The sequence below is a fragment of the Astyanax mexicanus genome, chromosome 8 (assembly GCF_023375975.1).
Source record: "Astyanax mexicanus isolate ESR-SI-001 chromosome 8, AstMex3_surface, whole genome shotgun sequence".
NCBI classification, from domain to species: Eukaryota; Metazoa; Chordata; class Actinopteri; order Characiformes; family Acestrorhamphidae; genus Astyanax; species Astyanax mexicanus.
Window position 1 is genome coordinate 51111386 of NC_064415.1, and position 19634 is coordinate 51131019.

At 42.2% G+C, this 19634-nt stretch overlaps 1 protein-coding gene across 1 annotated transcript; it reads right to left on the bottom strand.

Moving 5' to 3' along the window:
* Nucleotides 1–79: 79 nt before the first annotated feature.
* trim110 (tripartite motif containing 110) lies at nt 80–19318 on the bottom strand. The gene is made up of 7 exons (XM_007258037.4): nt 15954–19318; nt 14007–14102; nt 13676–13909; nt 12692–12714; nt 12424–12569; nt 4209–4480; nt 80–1596 (listed from the first exon to the last, which is right to left on the bottom strand). Exons 1-7 carry the CDS (start codon nt 16452–16454, stop codon nt 1324–1326), a joined length of 1545 nt encoding a protein of 514 aa, XP_007258099.2. The 5' UTR covers nt 16455–19318; the 3' UTR covers nt 80–1323.
* Nucleotides 19319–19634: the final 316 nt, after the last annotated feature.

Sequence of the window (19634 nt, forward strand, 5' to 3'; positions counted from 1 at the left end):
ATTATAATGTTTACATAGGTATTAATTTAACATCACAGAATAATGAAGTAAAACACATAAATCCATTGTCCTTTTTAATTCTTCAGTATTCAACTACAATAAAAAAGAAACAACAAAATGTTGTAATTAGCAGATTAAGGGACATCAGATTAGGAAACATTAAAAACAGAAATGGACATTTATAGATTAAACAAACTCTATGAGTTCCTGGCATTAAAATGTGCTTGTAATTTGAAAATGAGGCTAAACAAAGACAGTTTGAATCTAAATGGTAGTTAAACACTTGCCATGCAAACCAGAACCAAACCAGTAAAGAATATAAAAAACAGTAAAGCAGCCAGGGGAATCAAGTTATAACAGTATACTGTACTAGAAGGTAAGATCTAAAAAAAAAAAACTACATCATCTAGTCTATCCACTCTAAATCCATACATCCAAAAAACATGATTTAATAAAACCACATACAGCATTAGTGTAGTCAGTGTGGTGTGGTGATGTGTACAGTTACAATTAAAGGGCCCATGTCATAGAAAAAAAATGTTATTTATGTTTGATCAAATTTAACTGTTTAACACTGTGTAGGAATATTATTTCAAAATGTGCCTTTTACTCCCCTGTCTATATCTTCTAACTTTGTGATCTATAATTAGGTTATTTTGTTGCTTTTGTGACAAGCATTCACACATACATTCTGTGTTTTTTCTTTTTTTTTAATGTTCTGCATTGTAGATTAATATTAAAGTCATCTGAACTACGAAAAAAAAACATGGAATTATTTACTAAACAAAAAAAATGGTTTATAAAAACCAGAATATGTTTTATATTTAAGATTCTTTAAAATAGCATCTCTTGTTTAGATGACAGCTTTGCTCATCTTGGCTGGATTTTCTCAGTCAGCTTTATGAGGTAATGTCACCTGTAATTCAGGATTTCAGTTAACAGCTGTGCTGAACTCGTCAAGATTTAACTACTTGAATTTCTTGCCTCTTAATATGTTTGAGAGCATCAGTTGTAAAGTTGTGAAGAGGCAGAGTTACAGGTATACAGTGAATTTTGTTAATCTAATAAATCACAAAGAGCAGCAAAAAGGTAATGATGAAACTGGCTCTCATCAGGACCGCTGTAGGAATAAAAATAAAAACATTGAATGAGAAGGTGTTTCCAAACCAAGTCTTAAAAACACAGTAACAAACCACCAATTTACCTTTAAGGAATAAATATATGAAAATGTTAGGATATGGGCCCTTTAATGCTGCCGTATTATCCAGTAAACTGGGTTGATTCTTCTGACTGTGAACTAAAGGGTCCGTCAGCATCGATCAGTCATGTTTTCCTGATGATGGAGACCTGGCTGTTGAGCTCTGGTTTATAGAGGCCGAAGCCCAGGCACACGGGCTGAGAGAAGTTGGTGCGGAACTTGTGCAGGGGGAGCAGGGTGGCTGATGGCCCCACCTCTGAGAAGGTGATCGATCCGGAGGCATAGTCCAGCGAGATCGCCAATCGGCTTCCGCACATCTTAGCAGAGAGACGTGTTTTTTTTCGGTCGTGCCACGCCGCAAGCTTTCTGTCATGCTGCTGAGTCAGGCTCCATGACACCTGTTGGTGGGCAAAGAATGAAAAAAAAAACTACACTTAATATAAAATAATTCAGTGTAAAATGGATTTGGGGTTTAGTGAAACATGATAATGAGTTCAAACATTTGTTGAATAGCCCACCTCAGTTTACCCTCATGTGTGCCTTGTTTTAACTGTCACGGCTTTCAGAATTCTACCAATGAAGTGTGGGGCTAATTTGAGCTTATTAATGGTGTAAAGCTAGTGATTTCTTTGCAGAGGTAACTCTATGCCTCCATCACTTCTATTGTAAGCATGTTTAGAGGTTAGATCGGGCCCAAAAACCACCCCGCCCGAGCCCGTGCATGTTCTGCCCGAGCCCGACCCAACCCGAACCATAAACTGTCATTATGAGCCAGACCCGATCCGCCCCATAAACTGGCTGTTTTCTGGTTGTTTGAATGAGCGAAATATGATCAGAATTATGTTCATTAACACTGTAACATAGAAGCATAGAACTATTATTTAATTAAAATGATTTTTAAGAACAGCTACACACAGTGCTGCAAGTCAAACGCGGAGGAGTTCACGTGGGAGAGTTAGGGAGAGAGAGATTTGCGTGTATGAGCTACTCACAGGTAAAGGTTCTCACATACTGTATCTCCTGTTTCTCTTTTATCTCTTCGTGCTCATATTCTAGTCCCATACATAATTCTGCAGCTCCCTCAGTGTTTTCCGTCGTATTTTGCGGCTAGCACGAGCGCTTACAACTAACACTGCGACCGCGAGGTGCCGCTGCGCTGCCGCTGTTGTGCCGAATCCGACTCCCTGCTGAAACGACTCCCGTTTCAGAATCGGCACAACACCCCCCGCTGCGGGAGTGAAAACAGCGCTTATAAATAAATTTGTTTTTTCACTTTCAGTTTTCGTTATTTTGTTCATTTTCGTGTACAATAATAATTGGTTACTTAGCAACATTGTGATTATCACACCAGAGCTTTATTTAAAAAAATATATATAAAATAAAAATAAATAAATAAATAAATAACAGATGTCTACATCTCAGACTATTTTCTGGAGCCCGACCCGGCCCGAGGAATGTGGTGGTAAATCTCGGCCCGAACCGGGCAGACAATCTAAGCTCTAAGCGCAGTATTTCAGAATGCTGGGGTTGAATGGAGGTGGGCTATTCTACAAACGTATCACTACACCCCAAGTCCATTTTACATTGGATTTCTCCTTTATTGTCCACCCACAATCACAACACAATCATTATTTCATCTGCTGAGAACATCAGTGTGCTAATGTTCAATTTAACTTGAGTACAAAAATCTCAAACCACAATGTAAAACTGCAGAACACAGAGATTTTGGTCTCTTCATTAAAAAGAAATCAGCAGAATGAGCATAGCAGATTCCCCTCTGATTATTTCTGTTTATAAATAAGAGTTAATCTACAGTTACAGCAGATACAGGAATCACCAGGGTAATCTGCTGTACCCATGCATAAAAAATGTCCAGAAAAGTGTTTTCACACCTTTCAGAAACGATTCTTGGTTTTACTTGATTCCAGAGCAAGATTCTGCTAAGGGGCGTTCTAAATGAACTCTGTGCACCAACATTTGAACATTTTTAAAGCTGATATAAGAGTTAAATGTAGTTTAAATGGTACAGGAGGAGTGTTAGCACTATTACTGTAACACTATTAGTGTTAGCACCATATACTGTATCTAGACGACTCTATATGTTGGAGTTTCATGCGAATATGAGCGCACTTAACAATGCAGGTGTAGAATTTAAGGTGTAAAAACCATAACGGTAATAAATCAAGTTGTGGCACTTTCAATTTCACTCCTTTAAGGTAAGATTGAAGAATCAAAGAAGGTTAATACTATAACAGGTGCAGCTCTTAAGATTGAACAGAAAAAAATAAACCAGCTTGCAGTTTTGTGTCACTGTAAATGAGGCAGCAGTTCCCAGTGAAATTAATATGTTTTAAACATCAAATTATCAAGTGTTAGTGTAAATATAAAAAAAAATATTGTGGTGGAACTAGTCTGATTTAGGGTGGAACAGAAACTTTGAAGAATTCTTCCTATTTTTTTTAAGGAGGAATGGTGAGGAAAGGTGGAATAAGTAGTCCTTCAGTATTTGAGGTGAAACTAAAGAATTAAATGAGTAGTTGGCAAACACATGCTATAACAGTTGCAGCTTTTAAGGTGGAATAGATGAAAAGGAAGTCAGCTTGCAGCTTGTGTCACCTTAAATGGTGCAGCAGTTTTGTCCAGGCACCTGTTATTGGTTTACTGTTTAAGGTAAAAACTATAATGTAAAATGTAAAATAAGCCGGTGTAATTGTGGGAATATAGCAGCAGTATTTAAGGTGGAACTGGTCTGATTTAGTCTGGAAAATACCTGTAGTCTGAAGATCCAGACTAAACAGGTCATGTCTAAAAGCAACCCAATTGAGTGGTGAGTGGAAGCAAGGCTAAAAGCTAACCAGACTACAATCTCTTCAGCTTTATGCTATATGCTGTAATATATTATATATCCAAATATATATTATATATCCTCTTGTGATGATGTGACGTCAAATTACACAACATATATAAGCGCCCATTTAATACAAGTTTCATTTATGCAGGATAAAAGTACCTTATTGCACCCAAAGGCTGTTCCTTCCTTGCCTTTTCTGTCAATGCTGTGGTAAGTTACTGCTATATCCCAGAATCCCTCTGCCTCTAGTTCCCAGTAGTGAGTTCCAGAAGAGAAGGTTTGGTTAGTGACGACCTGAGACCAGTGGTCGAAGCGGTCAGGATGATCAGTGTGAGGTAATCGAGATTTGAGCCTCTTCACTGACAGCTGGTCATCAGAAACACTTAGCAGTTGATGGGCAGAGTTGGTGTCCAGTGTTAAAGGACTGCTTACTGCAAAAAAAAAGAGAAAAACAATTGATATGAGTGTGGCCAGCAGGAGTCAGTGTTCTGTACAGTATCTGCTGTATATAGAATGTACCATTCTTCTTTTTGACTGTGACACAAAACGTTAGGTTATGAATATAACCCCTGTTCCCTGAAGGAGAGGAACGAGGTACAACACATAATGTATGGGATATCACGCCCTTGCGTGTCTGGCTGAAGACACCTTTAATCACGCCTAAAAGGCAGATGATGCATAGTGACGAGGGCAGGAGGGCCCGCCCCCTGCATATAACCCCACGTCACCAGCATCACTCCTCAGTTCAAGATGCTGCTCTTCACTGAGCTAACAGCGAAGCGGGGCAACCTGTGTTGTACCTCGTTCCTCTCCTTCAGGGAACAGGGGTTATATTCATAACCTAACGTTCCCTTTCAGTCGATTCACTCGGTACAACACATAATGTATGGGACCTATATACACGCCCCGCGGAGCAGACACCGAACCAAGCGGGCACACTAGAGCACCCCAGACCCCGAAGAAAGAACAGCATGAGCTACTGAAGGGGCCACCACATCTAGGCGATAGAAGCGCACAAAAGTATGAGGTGATGCCCAGCTGGCAGCAGCGCAAATGTCTTTAACGGAGACACCCTTAAAAAGGGCCCACGATGCAGCCATTCCCCTAGTAGAATGAGCCCGCACCCCCACAGGCAACTCCAGACCCTTGCTGTTATAAGCTAATGCAATAGCTTCCACAACCCAGTGAGAGAGACGCTGCTTAGACAGAGCCCTGCCACGAACTGGGTTGGCAAAACAGACAAAAAGCTGGTCACACCCACGGAAAGCCTGAGTACGATCAATGTATGTACGCAGTGCACGCACAGGGCAGAGCGTGTGCATTTTTTGCTGCTCCTCAGAAGCAAATGGAGGATGAGAGAAAGAATTAAGCTCAAAGGCTAGTGAACTATAAGACATAGGCAGCACCTTTGGCACATACGCTGCATTAGGGCGTAATGTAACCTTGATGTCCCCTGGTGCAAACTGGGTACATGAGGGGTGCACTGACAGAGCATGAAGATCACCCACACGCTTAGCAGAGGCTAAAGCAAGCAGCAGAGCCGTCTTATACGAAACATATTTCATGTCTACAGAATTTAGGGGCTCAAATGGAGGCCCAGACAGGGCTTCGAGCACAATAGTGAGGTCCCAGGGAGGAACGGCTGGCCTAGATACAGGCTTTAGACGTCGCACTCCCTTTAAGAAACGTATAGCTAGGGGGTGTGCCCCAGGCGACAATCCCCCAAAACCAACATGACAGGCTGATATAGCCGCCAAATATACTTTTATTGTCGAGAATGAGAGCCCACGCTCCAGTAACTCCTGAAGGAATGTCAAAACATCCACAATGGAACACTGGAAGGGAATCAAATTTCTTCCCTGACACCAGTGCTCAAATGCACGCCATTTATAAGCATACAAACCTCTTGTAGAGGATGCCCTTGCACACTGAATGGTAGCCACAACATTAGAGGGCAAACCGCTGGCCATCAAGGCAGACTTTTCAGCGGGTAGGCATGGAGACACCACAGCTCTGGCCGGGGGTGAACAATTTCCCCTCCCGCCTGAGACAGGAGATTCGAGTGAAGTGGGAGAGCCCATGGATCTCCTGCAAGGAGACTGATTATTTCTGCATACCATGGTTTTGATGGCCAGCAGGGAGCTACAAGTATCAGAGAGAGGTTCCCCTGGCGCACCCTCTCCAGTGTTGGCATGATCAGCTCCACCGGGGGGAATGCATAAAGCAGAGTGTTGGGCCAGAGATGTGCCAGTGCATCCACTCCCAGGGGAGCACCCTGGTCTGCTAGAGAGAAAAACAGAGGACAATGCGTGTTTTCTCTGGATGCGAAGAGATCTACGTTGGCCCTGCCAAACCGATCCCAGATCTGTTCCACCACCAGGGGACTGAGTCTCCATTCTCGAGCTGGAGGACCTCCCCTGGAGAGGAGATCCGCACCCAAGTTCAGGCGGCCTGGCACATGTGTCGCCCTGAGTGAAAGTAGGTGAAAACTGCTCCACATTAGAAGGGAGTGGGACAGATTCAGAAGCAGGAGTGACCGCGTGCCCCCCTGCCTGTTTATGTAAGACACCACGGTGGTGTTGTCTGTTCTGACTAAAACATGCTTCCCCCTCAATTCTGAGAGGAAGCGCTTTAGGGACAAATGGACCGCGAGCAACTCCAGACAGTTTATGTGGAGGGAGCGCTGCGCTGAAGACCATGCCCCCTTCACAGCTGCCCCGTTGCACACCGCACCCCAGCCTGTCAGGGACGCATCTGTTGACACTACCACGCGAAACAGAACTCTGCCTATAGGCGAGCCCTGGCAGAGCAGGCGGGGCTCTCTCCAAGGAGATAGTGCTTTCATACAACCCTGGGTCACAACTATCTTTTTCTGGAGATGGTGTGAGGCGTTCAGGCGGTGTGATAATAGCCAGTGCTGAAACGCACGCATTAGAAGTAAACCCAGCGGAACTACCGCTATCATTGACGCCATTTGACCCAACAGCTGGAGAAATTGGCGAAAACGTAGACTGCGCGCCAGCTGAAACTGCGCGAGGCAGTCGCGGAACGCACATATTCTGCGCTCTGACAGACGCGCTCGGCTGGTGAGAGAGCATATTTCCAACCCCAGAAAAGACAGCTTCTGGCTGGGAATTAGAGAGCTCTTTTTCAAATTCACCGAGAAACCCAGCCGCTGAATATGGGATAACACAGCCCCTGTGTGCGCTAAAGCTTCGTCCCTCGACCGTCCAATTAGAGCCAGGTCGTCTAGATATGAAAGCACTCGCACTCCTCGCATCCGCAGAGGAGCGAGAGCTGCTTCCACACACTTCGTAAAAGTGCGCGGGGCCAGAGAAAGCCCGAACGGGAGAACGAGCCACTCGTAAGCCACGCCCTCGAAGGCGAATCTGAGATAACGTCTGTGATCTGGATGGACTGCAATGTGAAAATATGCATCCGTGAGATCTATAGACGTGAACCAATCCCCCGGGCCGACCGCGCGAAGGAACTGGCGAAGTGTTAGCATTCTGAATTTGAAAACTCTTAAATGCTTGTTTAATGTTCTTAAATCCATAATTGGACGTAACCCCCCGCCCCTCTTCGGCACCACAAAATAACGGCTGTACCAGCCTCTTTGTGCATCGGCCTGAGGAACTACACGGATCGCCTGCTTGCAAAGAAGAGTTTCTATCTCCTCTCTGAGCACCGCCGCAGCGTTGAGTGACACTTGCGTGTACACCACGCTGGAAAAGCGGGGGGGGCGCTTTCGAAACTGCAAGCGGTAACCCATGGCAACAGTCCGCTCTACCCAGGGCGAGACTGCGCATGCGCGCCAGTTTGCTGCACGTGCAGCGAGCCGGCTGTGATGATATGCTACTCGTGGAGGGGCGGAGCCCTCCTGTGGCTGAAATTGGGAGTGCAACACATTTTTTTGTGGGCTGGACATTTTTATTTCGCCCTGAGTTACAGAATGCAACTTTATTATTAGGGCACCCTCCCCCCACCCCTGAGTACAGTGACTGGGCTGTGGGAATGCTTGAACACACGTGTTTACAGAGAACAGGTGATTTATAAACGATGTTGGGGCAAAACGTGCCCTTTTTGAACTTGGCCCCGGAAGAGGGGAAAAACTGCGCCTCTTCGGTGGCTTTAGGGGAGAAACTGTGGTGTCTCCGACCAGCGGAGACCTCACTCCCCCTTCTCTGCGAGCTAGGATGAGTCAGGCTTCCTCTTCCTCACCGCGGAGTCTTTCTGGTGCCCGGGAGGAGGACCTTTGCTCCAGGCTGAGTGGCGTGGAGTGTGTTTGGGCTGCTGCTGCTTGGGCGGGGGATTCCCCGCAGTAACCGTAGCAGCGGGCCTCTTCATCGGAGGAAGCGGCGCTGCGGGCTTGCGGGCAGTCAACTGCGGTTTCTGCTTCTCCCGTCTTGGCAGAATAGATCGCAAAGCCTCCGTCTGCTTTTTCCTCAGCTCGAACTTGGCTTGAATGGCTTCGAGTGACTGGCCAAACAGACCTGCCGAGGAGACCGGCTCGTCCAAATAAGTCGCCCGGTCTCTGTCTGGCATGTCAGACAGCGTTAGCCACAAGTGGCGCTGTGCCACGACAGTAGACGCCATTCCTCTGCCCAGCGAGAGAGCCGCACAGCGAGACATACGCAGGATGTAATCTGAGGCAATTCTAACCTCATTTAGCAGAGCTGTTAGCGGGCTGTCCGCGGGTAGCTGGTCTCCGAGTTCGGCTAGACACATCGCCTGGTAAGTCTGGAGGAGAGTGACTGAACTCATCGCTCTGGCCGTGCCTGCCTGCGCGCGATAAACCTTGTCCAGCTGGGAGAAGGAGAACCGGCAGTGCTTGGAGGGAAGCACGGCTGGTCCCGCGACTCCCTGATTATGAGACGGAGCCAGGTACGCTGCCAGCGAAGGCTCCATCGGAGGGGGGTTTAGCAGCCCCGCCTCCCCTGACCCTTCCAGCTCGAGAAACTGCGCGTAACCAGGCACCGTGGTGCGGGTTGACAGCGGTTTAGCCCATGACGACGTCAGCTCTGTCATGAAGTCGGGGAAAAGTGGGAGACGATGCTTCACCACTTGCGGAGCCGGGGGAAGGAAAAATCCCGCGAATCTGGTCGCTTTTTTGGACAGATGAGGAGCAGGCCACTCCACGTCCAGCTTTTGCGCCGCACGACGGTAAAGGGAAAAGAAAGAGGTGTCAGCCTCGTCCTGTTTACCCTCCGCAGCCGTCGGGGCTGGAAGAACCTGCAGCTCTTCCTGCTCGTCTTCGGAGTAATCAAGCTCGTCTACACCGAGACCGAACGGGTCGTCGTCCTCGAGCTCGGCTGCAGGCTCGGAGAGCTGCGGCTGACACGGAAGAGTCAGCGACGGCGAATTCATTTCGCACATCTCCAGACTCTCCATGTGCTCAGCCCAGTTAAGGCAAGGTTCCCCTTCGTACTCGGCTTCCTCGACGTCCGAACAGGACGGCCCAGCCTTTCCGGAGATCAGGGGATCCTCGCGTGCCACTGCTGCTTGTCCGAGAACTTTCTCAACGAACGTTACACGGCGTTCGAGGGTCGACCGCCTGAGCTGGCGACAGAGCGCACATGCATCAGGTTGGACCAAGGCCCTCCTAGCATGGACGATTCCCAGGCAGACTGGACATGCATCATGTTGGTCCTTCTCGGTAATGGCAAAACCACATCCCTGAGGACAAGGACGGGAGGCTTTCTTGCCAGGCTGAGAGGTAAGGTTGGCTTGCGAGCTCATTTTAGGCAGCCGTTAGCGAAGCTAAACAGGCTAGCCCCGAGACTTACAAAGCAGGTTTAAAAGCAGCAAAATCCTTTAAATAACGCTCCGCGGGAAGACGACTCACCAATATGAGGTTGTTGTCGTGCTTGCCTAATGGAACAGTTAAGTTATCCGAAGGATTGCTGAATTGAGCTAACTAGACTAGCAGAAAAGGTGTAAGGTGTTCTCAGCGAAGTGAAGAGCATAAGAACTGAGGAGTGATGCTGGTGACGTGGGGTTATATGCAGGGGGCGGGCCCTCCTGCCCTCGTCACTATGCATCATCTGCCTTTTAGGCGTGATTAAAGGTGTCTTCAGCCAGACACGCAAGGGCGTGATATCCCATACATTATGTGTTGTACCGAGTGAATCGACTGAAAGGGAACACCATTAATTCACTCCAGTGTTTAAAGTTTCTAGCTTAAATTTATCATATTGTTTCCAAAGTGCGTCGTTTCAGATGTTTCTTTAAATACCTCATTTTTTAAAAGGCTATTGTAGTCAAGTAGACCTCCAACACAACATCCACTTCTGAATTACAACCTGAAAACACTTTGCTGTCTTCATATTGTCTTAGCGATGACTGTGAACAAGCTATAGCTCTAACAAGCTAATTAAAGTTAAGTCTGAAAGATAATCAACAGGTCAAATACAGTGCCTTGAAAAAGTATTTGCCATCTTACATGTTGTTTTTTGCTTTTTTGTCATACTTACATTTTTCAGATTATTAAACAAACTTTATTTTCAGACAAAGATAACCTATAACCTAAGTAAATATAAAAAGCACTTTTTAAATGAAAATTAAATTTACTCAGGAAAAAAGCAATCAAAACCATCCTGGCCCTATGTGAAAAAGAACAAACCTATGAATTAACTGTAACTACATTTTTGGAAAGCAGAGTTCAATTTTCTGACAATATGAAGCAGATAAAAAAACATTAAAAAGCAGCACATTATGCCCCAATCTGAAGAAATTCAAAAACAGATAAGAAAACAAAGTCATTGATCATCTGTCAATTTAAAAAAAGGACCCAGGACTTTTGGAAAATGTGTAATTGTAACTAAAAAACAGGAATGTCTGGCCATCAGTTTGTGACCATAATCTGAGGCGTGCTTGGGTTCTGCAGCAGGACAATGATCCAAAGCACACAAACAAGTCCACCTCTGAATGGCTCAGAAAAAAAACTAAATGAAGGTTGTGGAGTGGCCTAGTCAAAGTCTGATTGAGACTCCCCCCAAAGCAGCTGAATTACAACAATTTTGCAAAGAAGAGTAAGCCAAAATTCCACCAGGGAGATGAGAAAAATCTCATTGCCAGTTATAGGTAAAGCTTGATTGCAGTTGTTGCTGCCAAGGGTGTAAAAACCAAGCTATTAGTTTTAGGGGCCAAATACTTTTTTCACAAGGGCCAAGTTGGTTTTAATTGATTTTTTCCTTTAATAAATGAAATTAGCATTTAAAAACAGTTTTTTATATTTACTCAGATTATCTTTTTCTGATTTTAAAACACGTTTGATCATCTGAAAAATGTCAGTATGATTAAAAGAAATCTGAAACAAAAGATGGGCAAATACTTTTTCTAAGCACTGTACATAAGAGGTACCCAAATTTTCATGCCACTCTTCTTCTTTTTTTCACGTCACTCCTCTCTAAACATGATTAGTAAAAAAAAAGAGAGGAGTGATGTGAAAAAAGGAGGGTAGTGGTATGCAAACGTTTGGGCACCTCTTAGATACCTTTTGAAGATCATTCTCTACCCACTTAATTATTCACGCTAACACAAATTTAGAAAAATTTGAGAATATAAACACATAATTACTATAAGACACACTAAAAATCCATAATTTTTTTCCAAAAATCGACAGTACATCTAATGTATGAAATCTACCAGTCAGGTTGTAAGGAGCAGTAAAGCCACTCTGCTGAAGTACAGCATTAATAAGGAGTTTCAGTAAAGTTTCTCCAGCACTAGGGCTGGAGCAGTATTAGCATTAGCCGCTAACCGCAGCATTAGCTCTTTTGTTGTTCAGAGTTGAGTATATCTGACTATGTTGGACGAACCGCTCAGTGTTCCTCAGTGTTCCGCTGTCAGGCAGCATTTACTAGCATTTTGCGCTGCTAACCACAGCTAGTGCTGCTGCTATCTGTGCTAAAATATTGAAAATCTAAGCTTATTGTAAATAAACGATAGTGCTTTATGCACCCAAATAAACAGTTTTCAGGAGAGAAATCTGTGTACCGTATATTAACATCCAGCGCTTGTCTGACTTTAAAAATTTTTTTTTTAAAGAATTACAGTTTTGTTTACTTGCTAAATTAGACGGGAAACATGGCAACACACTTGTTTCTATACTACTGTTGCTTAAAATGCGTCTTATAATCTGGTGCGCCTTATGTATAAAAAAATAGACCAGAAAATAGATGTTCATTGATATACAATATATATTGTATTATATTATAATGTATAATAACATAATGTATTATAACTTAACTAAACTTAAGGCTGCCTAAAATAAGAGAACAACTGTGTTACACAGTTCTTAAACACATAAAAACTCCTTATTATATATAATATTATCCTTTATTTTGATATAAATGTTAACCTCAGCACTTACAGAGATCTCTCTTGAGCTCAATAAGGCATCTCAGTGTCTCGGATATAAATTCCCTGTATTTCTGCTCCACATGTTCCAGAATGCGCTTCTTATTCATGCTCGGCTGTCCCGGAGTAAACAGCGGCGAGGTGAGATCAGCCACAAGCCTGCAGAACAGAAGAAAGTCAAATTTATATAAGGAATCCTTTTGAAAATGAGATTATTGCTGAATTATTGTGTGCAAAAATAGTACACGGGTTTATTGGAGAGGTTTGTATTCAAAACTTACTTTGAATGCTCAGACTGAAATGCCTGCAAAGAAAAAATATGGATTATTAAAACATACACTGAAATAAAACAGGCCTTGTTTCATAAAAATATATATAGAATGCTAATAGAATTGAGACATTTTTACACATAATGTTGCCAAATTTGCAATATACTGACATGTCAGAAGTCATGGGATAGCAGAGTCTGAGAAAATCTATATTTGTTACATTGTTACATATCTTCAGAGGACAATGAGAGAATGTTCAACCTTTAAAACATCACCTTTCTGGTCTATTGAACACTAAAGTAGACCCCTATACTAGTGCATCTCAAAATTTCAATAATTTTAATATTATTGAAAAGTTACTTTATTTTAGTAATTCAGTTAAACATGTGAAACGCATACATTATATAGATGTATTACACACACAGAGATCTATTTTAAGTGTTTATTTATTTAATTGTTAATGATTATGGCTTACAGCCAAAAATCAGTAAATAATCAATCATTAAATAATAATCAATAAACACAAAAATCAATGCCTCAGAAAATGTCAATATTACATGTGTCTATTTGCTACTTTTGGCAGTGTGGGCAGTGTGCCAAGTCCTGCTGGAAAATGAAATCCACATCTCAATAGAAGTTGTCAGCAGAGGAAACCATGAAGTGCTGTAAGATTTTCCGGGAAAACACTGCACTGACTTGACAGATGACATAACTCTCCAACTGACCATTAGTAAATTTTACCAATTTCATTTGGAAATCAAGCGACTAGAGTCTGTAGCCTTTTTTCACTGTTTATACATTATTATCGCTATATCGTTTTCGCTATGTTTATACTGAAAATTATTCTCACTACAGGAATGCTAATTTCTACTATCAGGTGTATGAGAATTTAAGTGTTCATTAGCATCAAGCTAAATAAAAAGCAAGTTATTGCTTTTCCACATCTGATTTAATAAAAACAACCTTTTATAAGAGAAGAAGATATTGATCTCTCACCCAGATGAGCAGAAAGGGGTCGGTCTCCTGCAGCAGGCTGCCTAGATAGCGATGGGCGCTTTCCGTCTGCTCCAGGCCCCCTTTAGTTCTGCCCAGGTCCTCCTCAAGCCGACTGAAGGCCAGCTGCCTCTCCTGCTCATTTACATTCTTCAGGGCCTCCACCAGGATGTCAACCTGGGCCTGCAGGGCTGAACCCAACCGCACCATCTGAGAGTCATCTGCCACAAACGAGCCCTGAGATAGATACCACAGTTACACCATCCAGAAAACAAACACAGAGGAACTCTGTGTAAGATTTAGAAAAGCAGAGATGAAGTCACTATTTATTCACTATTAAATTACTGCTGGATTTCTCATGCTCCTGAAGAATCCTCGCCCCGCTCTTCATCTTGTCCTCTGCCTGGTTGAAAAGGGACTGCACTGAGACCTAAAAAAGATCATATTTTAAGATTAATAACAATAGCAATAAATTGTAATTATTACACATACAGTTGCAAAATAAAAGTATTTGAACTGTATGTGGATTATGTGAATTTCTGCATAAACTGAATATTTAATGTGTTCTGGTATTCAGCTGAATCACAACAATAGACAGACACAGTCTGCTTAAACTAATACCACACAAAAATATATTTTTGCATGGTTTTATTGCATACAACATGTAAACATTCACACTGCAGGGTAGAAAACGTATGTGAAACTTTTGATTTATTAACTGGTGGACCCTCCTTTGGTAGCAATAACCTCAACCAAACGTTTCCTATAGACCTGCACAACAGTATGGAGGACCAATTTTGGACCATTCCTCTGTGTTTGTCTATTGTTGTGACTTAGATGAAGATCAGAACACATTTAATGACCAATTTATTCAGAGATCCAAGTAATACAAGTAAATCCAAGTAAAATGGGGGGTTCACATACATTTTCTTGCAACTAAAGATCATTTTGTACTTTTTTCTTTAATGTGGAAAGTGAGTATTTGATATCCAATTAAAAAATGTTAATCTTTAATGTCTTAGTAGACGCAATTGGGATGCTCCCTTAGGTTTCAGGTGGAGATTAACTTGGTTACTAAAATTGCTTAGAAGAAATAGCATTAAACAAAAATGAGACATGAGATATGTGTGTGGTTAAAGCTTCACTAGGTAGGATTGAGATTTTGTGCTCGTGGGCTCCCCCTACAGTTGCAGAGGGTAATAAATGTTTCAGGCCAATTAGTAACTCTTTCTCGTTTTCTGACTTTCACAGACATATTCGGTCTCTTTCCAGCTTCTGCCAGAGTGTCTGTATGTTAGTCTGTAAAGAATCAACCAGTAGTCCTTATAGAACTGTTAGAACTAAAGGTAGGAAAGCAGGTCGCAGTTCTCGCAAGCGTCGGTCGCGGCCGCCTCAGAAAACTTACAGAGTCTGGTTTGAGCTCAGAGGAGCTCCGACACAGACAGGAGAGCACCGCTATTCCTCCTATTACACCTCAATGCAGCGCTACAGTGAGTTTAAAGCTGTAATTTCACTTCTTTAAAAAGTTTAAAAATCAAGGAAATCCTACATAGTGGGGCTTTAAAGGAGGCAGAACTGAGAGTGTGGTGTTAGACCTATATGAGATCTGGAAAGAACTGTTGACTGCTCACAAAACCTGAGTTTCAATCTCACAACCTTGTAGTCAGTGGCCCGGTGCCGGGTACCACTAAACCACAACTATTCCTGAGTTCTATAGTAAACCTCAGTTCCTGAGATCTATAGTAAACCTCAACAGGAGAAACATATGAGCTTACTGAGCTCTTTGAGATCTCAGGAGACACATTTGAGCATCAGAAGACTTATTCTAAAGTCTCCTTTTTCCTTCCATCTGATCTCATTGTTGTCTAGGAGAAACTACAAAAATATTAAGGAGATATACTTTTTATTTTTTTCTTTCTTGTGGGATGTCACAGTGCTGCCTGGTTAAGGCAAATTATTTGAAAAGGTTAAATACCACAATTTCTAAGTTTTCTTTAAGTTTTGAAGATGGTATTTAATGTTATAGCACAACTGACAGTTGGCTGTGGAATATTTGGGAAATTTGGATAAATATAGTGTTGGCATAAAGGCCTAACATTATTTTATAATAAAATAATAACATCTCTGTCATGACAAGGCTGAAGAACACAATATTATGCCACTGAATTTTCCAAAACATCACAAACAGCATAATAAATGCTACTTAAAGGCCAGGACACAACTCGCATTTAGCAACTAATGCATTTGCATTTGAATCGTTTAGGGATGATTCCCTCATCACCTTGTAATCCTCCTGCAGATTTCTCAGACCCTTAACCTGGTGCTGAGCATGGCTGCCCTCCAGGATGCAGTCTGCACAAATATACTCCCTGTCGTCCAGGCAGTAATAGCGGAACACCTCCCGATGAGCAGGACACCTGCGGTGGGACATGTCCATAAGAGGATCCACCAGCAGGTGAGTGCTGTAAGCAGGGCACTGCAGGTGAGGCTGCAGGTGCTGTTCACACAGCGAGACCTCGCAGCGCAGACAGCTCTTCACAGCAGAACACGCTGATCCTGCTTCCCCATTCTCCTCTGGACAGCAGTCGCAGGCCACCACGGCCTGGTCCTCCTGGCACTGTGGGCAGGCAAAGCGCCCTCTGATGGAACTGGAGCCCTGAGTCTGCCCCCAGATATCCCACACGCAGTTGGGACAGAAGCTGTGACCACAGGGTAGGGGGTACCCGGGGCCGAACAGGTCTCGACACATGGGGCACGTCAGCACCTCCTCCATGGAACCCATATTGGTAGATGTGATCTAAGGGAAATAAGCAGATAACAGTGGGTTCTAAAACTGTGGTACATGTAGCACTGGTGGTACGGGAACATATGCCAGATGACCTCTAAACATTTGTTGCTTTTTCATGATCCTTTTACTTTTATAACTACAGTTCTATGGTTATTTCCTTACATTTAATAGGCCCTAAAATAGAACCCTGTGGAACTCAACAAGATATGCTAAACCAATTGGTTTAGAACCGTTGGCCAAAGATTATGATGTATTATTTTTGTATTCAAAAATTTAACAATGATACACATACACTATTAACACACAACCATTAACAACTGCCTACCAACATCCTAGCATCTACTAAGCAACATCATATTTAACTGCCTTAAATATTATAGCAATCGCCTTTGCAACACTGTAGCACCCATATAGCATCCAATTAAGAAGACCAAATCAGCCATCTGGGATACCATAGCAACAACATTGCAGTTCACTATAGCAACACTATAATAATCCACCTATAAATCACTTTTACAGTAATACCATAGCAACCACCTAGTAACAACATATCAACTGTCTGGGAAATCACAGCAACCACTCAGCAACACCATTTCATCATCTACCTAAAATGAACCAACCAACCACCAACATAACTGTCACCTGAGATATCACAGCAACCATCTAACAACACCAAAGCCACCGCCTGGAAGACCACAGTAACCAATCACTTAGTTACACTATAACAACCAACTAACAACATAATGGAAACCACCTAGAATACTGTAGCAACAACATAGAAATGACCCTTCAACTGCAACTGCCTTAAAGTAACAGTTGATAGTCCTGCTCTCTTCAGACATTTTCGTTTCTTTTTACTATATTTGGACACACCTTTAGATTAATACTAAAGGAATACATAAAGAATTATTTAGTAAACAAAAAACAATTGTTAAACAAACCATAATATGTTTTATATTTTAGATCCTTTAAAGTAGGAACCTCTTGCTTAGGTGACAGCTTTGCATATCTTGGCTGAATTTTTTCAGTCAGCTTTATAAGGCAGAGTCACCTGGAATTCAGGCTTTCAGTTAACAGCTGTGCTGAACAAGTCAAGAGTTAATTATCTGAATTTCTTGTCTCGTATCGTGTTTGAGAGCATCAGTTGTTAAGTTGTGAAGAGGTAGAGTCGGTATACAGTGCAAAGCTCTATTTGAGTAATGTTCTAATCCATATTATGGCAAAAACTACACAACTGTGAAAATCTGAACAATTTCGAGAATTTGTAAGTATCCTCAAATGCAGTCGCCAAGACCATCAAAAACGTTTTGATGAAACTGGCTCTCATCAGGACTGCCCCAGGAAAGGAAGGGGAAGAATTCCCTCTGCTGCACAGTTCAGCCTCAGAAACTGCAATTTAACAGCACCTAGATAAAAGCACCTAAATGCTTCACAGAGTATTTTGGTTTGTTTAATACTTTTAATTTACTACTTGATTTATCATGTATTCCATGCTAGTCTAGATGACTTTGTTTACACTGTAGGAGTAAATAATACAAATTAAAAACATTAAATGCTTGGTACTGTATTCTGTTACATGTTATCATTACATGTTCGTGTCTCTACTAAAGACAGGTCTCCTTAAGGTAAGGCCGATTTATGAGATAACATCAGGTCCAGCTACTTGTTTAATCCGTTTGATGAGGCTCCTTATAGGATTTTCCATTTGATTGCCTCATGATGAAAACTCTCTTAAATAATTCTGCTAATATTGATACATTAGTAATAATACACTTATATCTGACAATAAAAGCACATGCACTATGTCCAAACCCTGCCTCTATCTGTTATCTATTAACAGGACTATACAATCTTCCCCAGTATCCCTAACGTTTTGTAAAAATCTTGGTCGTCTCTGGACCTCTCCAGAATTCTTTGCAATCATTTAGAAAATCTACTCACCTGCTTGTATTCTGATAATAGTGCTCTAAAAGTTGTGCACCTCCATTATAAAGCAACACAGAGCAAGCAGAAGATCCACAGCATGACTCCAGCACCGGGCTTATCCCACTATAGCACTTACTTCTTAATCTGAAAGATTGACCTCTTGACATGGAGTGCCACTAAGCTTTGAGTCAGTCATGTGACCCGCTTAGCAAAGGGTGTGGACTTGCTTTTGTGTCCTTTTTAGTTTGTTTAGTTTTTTTTAAATAGAAATTTCAATAGAATCTTTAGAATCTTGAATCTTTAATAAATGAACAAAACCACAGGATTGCATGTGGTAATTTATTTGTCTTTGTTAAAAGTCAAAATGGGTTTACCTTTACCTAAATATCACTGTTGATTTTCAGAAAGCAATTTTATTATGGCAGGGTCTGTTCCTCAGAAATACCCAACAATATGGTTTCACCCTGACCCTGTGGGCCTTGTTCCTCCCTATTTTGGCTAGGGATGAATCCAACTCATCTGTTAAAACTGGGGCTGTCCATATTACTTGCTTAAAAACGAGTACTGATTAAAAATATTCTGATTAAAAAATACTTTTGTATTGCATAATCAGTTGAGAAATTAGTTTGTGATTTGCTGTTACAATTCTAGGACTGTATATGCAGGTGGGAGTTTTACAGCTGTAGTCTAAGGTTTAATAGACAAATGTCCAAATATTAGGTTTCAATTATTTATTTGCTGCAAAATTTTTTTTTTTTTTTTTTTTTTTTTTTTTTGGAAAATCAGGAAATCAGTGCAAGGCTTGGTGCATGTTTATGTTTGTTTGGCCAAGAGAGTACTAAAGGCTTTAGGGAAAGGGGTAAAATTAAGTGTAATGGGATGGGGTATTACAGACTAGTAGCTCTCCAGCCCAGAGTGTTGTTGAATCAATTGCAGAACAGCTGAATTCAAAGCAGCTAAAAACCCATGACATCAGGGTCGAGTTCCAATACACTACCATTGCCCTGACTATTGAATTGGGATATGGCTAGGAAAAAAACACAGGTATAAAGAGATAGGGAGCTCAAGAACGGGTGGGAAAACGAGAACTACTTAGTATTTTAGTCTCAGTGTCTTCATGAGGTAGAGTCACCTGGAATAGTTTTCTTAGTGTCTTAAAAGAAGGAGTTCCATGAGGTGCTGAACAATAGTTGCTGCTTTTTCTTCACGCTGTGAAGCTCCAGCTCATCCTAAATCACCTGAAATCAC

Bases quoted from the DNA above. Each gene is read 5' to 3' on its own strand.
- trim110 (XM_007258037.4), bottom strand. From the start codon at position 16,454: ATGGGTTCCATGGAGGAGGTGCTGACGTGCCCCATGTGTCGAGACCTG. The intron at 13,910-14,006 runs GTGAATAAATAG...TATCTATCTCAG, and splicing joins AATCCAGCAGTAATTTAATA to GGCTCGTTTGTGGCAGATGA. The intron at 12,715-13,675 runs GTGAGAGATCAA...TTTTCTTTGCAG, and splicing joins ACCCCTTTCTGCTCATCTGG to GCATTTCAGTCTGAGCATTC.